Genomic DNA, 6,332 nt, shown 5'->3' with positions numbered 1-6,332 from the left:
CGGGCGGCGCCGCCATGTTGGAAGTGGGCGAGGCGCCGCCTCAGGCCGGGCTGTGGGGCGGGCGCGGTGCCAGCCGTGCCCTTCGCCACCGAACCGCCCGGGCGGCTCCGACACTCGCTCCGCTCCTTACCGTGCGCCCGAAAGCTTCTCACGTGAGACGGGGCTCGGGCCGCCGTTACAAAGCGCTGCCTCTCACAAAGGGTGTTCCCATGGACCCTTCAGGTTCAGCTGCATCGGTGCTGGGAGAGCCCATCTGCGGAGTTTGAACTCTATTAGGCACGGCAGGAAAACAGGAAAACGGCTTTTACACTGTCAGTAATGGAATTAATAACCTTAACAGCAGTCCGTGACCAACCTGAGCAAGCTGGAAGGTTCCCTGCCTATGGCAGGGGGTTGGAACTATATAAACTTTAACGTCCCTTCCCACCCAAACCGCTCCAGAAGTGACTCTGTACCACATTAATCCCTCACGGTACGGTTGTGAGGCGGTGAAATGCAGAACGTGTCCGTGAAGCGGCTGCAGGAGCACAACCCAGGCTTATGAACGCGGGGCTGCGGGCAGGCGGTGGCGCTGCGCCCTGGGAAATCCGGCCGGGAGCGGGATTGGGGGAAAAACAGGAATAATCGGGGTTTTGTGTCAGGGAGCGATCACCAGAGTCGTGCTCTGGACCAGGACTGAAACAGGATCTCAGCAGAAATTATTTAAACTACAGCAAAATTTAAATAAATGCAGAAAAAGTTGGCACTGCCAGTTAGCTGCGAGATAAAATAACAAGGTCATGTCAAGATGCTTATTTTTTTAGTGCCTCACCAGTCTTCCATCATTTACCCTTGCAGGCAACGAATAAACTAATTAATTAATTAAATACAGTGGTGTATTGCAACGTGAAGGGACCAGGAAGGCTGAGGTCAGGTAGTTCACTCTTGGGTGCTCTCATGTTGCTATTAAAAGATGTACATTCTTTTTTTATAGCTGTTGCAGTCTTTAATTAAAACCTTGGGAGCGTTTCCATGTTCCAGCAGGAGCTCAGAGGGGTTGGTAATGTTGGCAGGATGAGCTGGCTGGGTGGTGTCTTTTCCATGTCCATCACTGAAGGCACATCCTTGGTTTCACCACCAGATCACAGAAAGATTTGGCCTGGGAGGGACCTTAAAGATGATCTCATTCCAAACCTCTTCCATGGGCAGGTACAAGTCGGATAGAAAAATTAATATTTTGCTTATGTTCAACACTGGCATAAAAATTCAGATGTAAGAAAAGCAATTCAGAGATATTGGAGTGTGATTTAAAGTGGTGACCTGACTCTGACTGTCTCTTATTTTACTGCCAGGCTCCCAGATGAATATTTTTAACACAGAAATTTATCCTCACCAATGTCAGCAGTGCTGAAAGAAAGCCAGGGATAGAGTTAAGATGGGCCAAAGCATTAAGAGACATTGGAGCATGGGAAATACCAAACAAAATGATTGCAAAGGGGAAATATTTTTATATCTAATTATCATATATCCACATTTCTTACAGGCTAATAACAGACTAGTTGTTCCTCTACCAGAGAAGCTGTAATAGATCCCATAGCTGGTTTGCCTGTGTGGTGTGGATAAAACCCTAATTTCCTGTTGGGATAAACAGGGATGGGCTGCAGTGTGCAGTGTGGGGTCAGGCTGCACGTGGCAGTCAGGTACAGCAAGGTGGGCAGCAAAGTGCAGGTTGGGCAGCATTGAGGCACAGGGTAATGCAGGAGGAGAATCCTGCTGCATACAGCGAGCTGGGTCTAGCAGCAGGAGAGAAATGGGAAACTTGAGATCATCTGTCCCCTGTGAGGAGAGGGGAAATTTAGTTACAGGGTGCTCTTGAACACAAGGCTGTTTCCTGAGACCCTTGCTCAGAGGGAGCTGTTGATAAGAACAGACTGTTACTATCTTGTGATAATAAGTGAACAAGAATGTGGATTCCATCCAGGAGAACTGTAATCTCCCTATGCTCTCATTAATTAAATTCAGGATATCAAAGACAGCAGAGGTGCTGGCCTAATTTAGTGGGAGTGGGGAAGGATCCTGTTTGATTGGACACTCATCTCTCAGACTAACAACTTCCCTCTCATGTACCCAAAATCATCACTTACCTGATCTCTGTGTGTGCACAGGTAAGTGCCAGGTCCAAGGAGGAATCCAGGAATGAAGCAGTTTTACAGATGCAGCAACCTGAACAGTTTTCACACCATGCTGGTCCCAGCAGCTCACACTGAGGCACTGTACTGCCAGCCTGTGGTATATGGAACTCATGAGCTGGGCATGTGAACATGTCAAGTTAGGAGGTTAACAAGTAACATTTTTCTTTACTAATACATTTCCCTTCTTCTAAGTAAGCATTTTTGTTTCCAAGTTGGGATCAACATTTTTAGCTTTTATGTAGCATCATAAGGTCAATAACTGTATTCTTTTCTATACTTTTTTAAAGACAGCCAAGATAAGAAAAACAAAGTAGCATGTAATTTGCAAAAAGAACATACCATTTTTTAAAATATCATATAAAACTGGCCTCCTGCCAAATGCAAATTTACAGAAATACTTCAGTGTACCCTTTTGAAAAAGAACAAATTCCTTAAGCTATTGTTAAAAAAAAAATAAGTTACTCATGAAGAAGTATCCATCTGTGTCTGAAGTTAATAATTCCTTTTGCAATGATGGTATCTCCTGTCAGTTGTTCTTTCACAAATCCATGAGAAAGCAATGCTCTATAAAATGAAAAGTCAGAAGAAAACAAATCTAGCAAACAGACTCCACTTGGAAAACGTCTGTGGTGGGCTTATGCTTCAGCCTGTATTTAAATCCACATACATCACTCCGTGCTGCCCATGTTTATGTTCAACCACAGATGATTTGTGGTTGACCCACATATGCAAACAAAACATTTGCTGCATATTTGGGGTGGGGGGATTTGCGTGATAGAAGATGATGAAAATATGCATAATTGTAGATGACATTTTTGGTTGCCAAGTCCTGCTGCACAGCCCTTTGGAGCTGGCCATGCATGAAGGAGGCTTGCAGTCCTGACGGGCACATTGCCTGGCCGTGCTGCAGAGCTGAACAGCCCAGACAGCGAGCTTCTGCTTCTTCTTGAGCAACACAAACCTGCTGTAATCCTCTCACCAAGCAGCCCCTGTGCTCGCAGAGACACGTATGACACTCACTGAGGGGGCTGAAACCATCAGTTCCACATGTCACCTCTGAGTTCCACATGTCACCTCTGAGTTCCACATGTCACCTCTGAGTTCCCTTCATGGAGCAGATCAAGAGACTCAAAGATTTTGTTCAGGAGTTTTCTCGGTATTCCTGAAATCCCCAATGCATCAGGGGGTAACATGACACAATTTAGTCAACAGCAGCTGGTTTATATGTTCTTGCCCCCACATTTCATCCCACAGCAGCATTTCTAGGAAGTCTGCTGGTGTGTTAGTACACTGGAGGCTGTGCTCTAAAAATTGCACCAGCACAAGTACATATTAATAATGTTAATTATAATGTTAAAGTGGCATGACAAACCCAGATCTCCTAGGACAGTAAGCATGCACAGACCTCACAGCTCTTATGTGTGATATGGAAGGGCTCTCCTGTAAAAGAGGTTTTGTCTGCCATTACTGGATGTCTGTCTGGTTGCTCTTCCTATGTCACATCTTATTTGTCATTCAAAACCTCTGCAACTCTGCTGTGCAGAATAAGTGCTTAAAAGGGTTAGCAGAAAGGAGGAAAATTCCATGGCATCAAGACCAATCTCCTCCTTTATCTGTGAAGGTGGGTTTGGAAAAATCTGACAGGATCAGACAGGAGCAAAAGCTCCCTTCCCTACAAACCAACGAAAGAGGTGATTAAAGAACAGCCTGCATGTAACACCCACCACCCCACTTACACCACGTTCAAGGTCTCCTCAAAAGATGAAGCTATGTAAGAAGAGGGGCTTCATGCAGAGTCCTGGGGCAGGCAGGAATGTGCACCCATGTGAGAGAAAGAGAAGGAAGGAAATCTTGGGAGCCTGTGCCCAAGAAAGAAAGCTGATACAAACCTGGTCCCTGCAGAAACACTTGCAGCTCCGAGCCAAGAAGCTGTCTTGGGGCTTCACTCCTACTGTGTTCAGAGAATCAGGACTTTCTGTGAGTGCTTTGCACATCAAAGGAATAACTCTCTCAGTACCTCCATGTGATGCAAACACCCACCATGAGGTTTGGCCAACTGTTCAGTGCTACTCAGGGTTTGTTTATACTAAATCCGTGACGATGTCCTGTGTAAAGGCTTCATTCCACATATTTGCCCAGTTTCATTGTCCAGAAGAAAAGGCATACAGCTTTCTTACTTCCAGTGGAGTCAAAGAATTTTCTTTGCCCAACAAACAAACTAGAAAATTAACGGCTTTTTAAGTTTAGCAGCCTTCAAACTCAATTCTCAAACACAGATCCAAACCATTAACATCAGGAGATTTAAGCCCTATGAAAAGTTCACAGAAGTTCATGAACAGGGAGTATTAAACACCTCCATTCAATTGTGATCTAACAGAAACTGGCACTGCAAGCTTTATTAAATAACAGTTGCCTTCTTTTTCTCAGGATTCCCATGAGATACTTCTTTCCTCCTACCAAAAGGATTTTATAATCTGCGGGATACTGGAGAGCACCAGAATGGAATTAAAAAGACCATTCTTGTTATTTCATCCTAGTCTTTCTATGAGATTTAAAAATTTAACTATCCCAAGTGAAGTCCAGATGCTCCCACGTATACAGGAATGCTCTTGTGGCAATGGGAGGGTAATGAGGAGAAGCTTTGAGCAGCTCAGCACGACGGCAGGTTCCTGCACGCCTCAGCTGAAATGCAGTATTGCAGAATCAATGTAGACACTCACCAGTGGCTGTGTTAGGCTTTTCCCCATATGAGTTGAGCTTTGCTGGCGTTAGCATCAAAGGAAGCATGAGCATAGCCTGACTGGGTGGCATCTCCTCCTTGGGCTTAGGAGAACCAAAGACCTGAACGTTGCTCAATCAGTCCAAGAACATTTGCATACAAAATCTAGGTTATTCACTCAGGTCAACAAATATTTTTTTGATCAAGATACGTACAAGATAAGAAAAGTGCCATGAAATGTTCTAAGTACACACTAAACATGAGCACAGACCACACAAAAAATCCCCAACAAAGAACTAAACCGATGCATCTGCAGGCGAGATGTGTATCTAGGGGAGCATCTTGGACAGAAACCAACTGACAAAACCCATATTGAGTTATGCTGTATGAAAGTGGCATTAGCATAAACTTGTGAATATTTAAATGAGAAGGCAATGCAGTGCTAGAGACTGGAAGAAAAGAAGTCTGTCTGGAAACAGAAAAACTTCACAAAGACAGAAGGCTGACCACAGAACCCTCCCCAGAAAGAGCTGCTAATACCTCAAAATATTTGAACATGTAGGGTCATAGTCTGTGAACCAATATTAATTCCTTGGGCTTTTTCTCCCTCTCTTAATTATAAGTTTCTGTATTCTTGGCCCTTGCCCATCTCCCACTGACTTACAAGTACTCAGAAATGCCAAGAAGCCCAGGGTGATCATGCTCCTGAGATGGATACTGGGAACCGTGCACTGTCTGCCTGTGGTCAAACTTTTCTTTCTTGCTAATGCAAAAGCCACATAAAAGGTGGTGTCCAAAAACATTCAAACACCTGGCTGGGAATTATTTTTAAAACACAAAAATTAATTTGGGGGAACCCAGACGAGATCCATTGGTGCACATGAGTGGTAACCCTCCACCCTTTGGATTCTACACAATTCACATTTCTGATCAGCCCTGTAAATGGAGTGTGGCTGTACTAAGAGTCAGAAGACAAACCTTGGGCCTTGCCATCACAGCTGTGCCCACCTCATCCCTTCCCTGAGGAATGTCACGCTCAGGTGTGCCAGCTGTCCCAGAGTGGCATCCGCAGGGCTCACCTGGGCCTGGCAGTGCCTCCTCACCGAGACAAAGGTGGGAGGAAAGAACACCGTGAGCACACGGGGTGCCGCAAATCCTGAGAGTACCACAGGATACTGAGGGACACGGTGGGTCAGGATTCTGAGAGAGGGCATGTGCTCATTTCTAACAGACCTGTAAGTGATATTGACACGAGACATACATAACGTAGGTGACCACTCATTCAGAACAGCCCTTGGAGAGATATTTGTAAGGAGATTTGATGGGATCCCCTCTCAGTCTTCTCCAGACTAACCAGGCCTAGCTCCTGCAGCGTCCCCCCACAACCGAGATGCTCCAGACCCCTCACCGCCCTCGCGTCCGTCCAGCGGAGCGTCCCGAGC

The 6,332-nt window shown here is 45.5% G+C and overlaps 1 protein-coding gene and 1 long non-coding RNA gene across 2 annotated transcripts in view; both read right to left on the bottom strand.

Moving 5' to 3' along the window:
• The window catches only part of TTLL11 (tubulin tyrosine ligase like 11), a 31,089-nt gene extending 31,073 nt beyond the window's left edge, over positions 1 to 16 (bottom strand). The window contains 1 exon segment of the mRNA XM_014307095.1: positions 11 to 16. Coding sequence (XP_014162570.1) covers positions 11 to 16 — 6 coding nt within the window.
• A 185-nt stretch (positions 17 to 201) lies between these two features.
• LOC115947893 lies at positions 202 to 2,263 on the bottom strand. Its single transcript, XR_004081750.1, has 3 exons — positions 2,124 to 2,263; positions 456 to 1,175; positions 202 to 253 (listed from the first exon to the last, which is right to left on the bottom strand). It is a non-coding gene; the product is annotated as an uncharacterized LOC115947893 (long non-coding RNA).
• Between the last annotated feature and the right edge of the window lie 4,069 nt (positions 2,264 to 6,332).

This window comes from Geospiza fortis, unplaced genomic scaffold (genome assembly GCF_000277835.1).
Source record: "Geospiza fortis unplaced genomic scaffold, GeoFor_1.0 scaffold27, whole genome shotgun sequence".
In the NCBI taxonomy this organism is placed as follows: domain Eukaryota; kingdom Metazoa; phylum Chordata; class Aves; order Passeriformes; family Thraupidae; genus Geospiza; species Geospiza fortis.
This window is presented reverse-complemented; position numbering and strand designations above follow the sequence as displayed.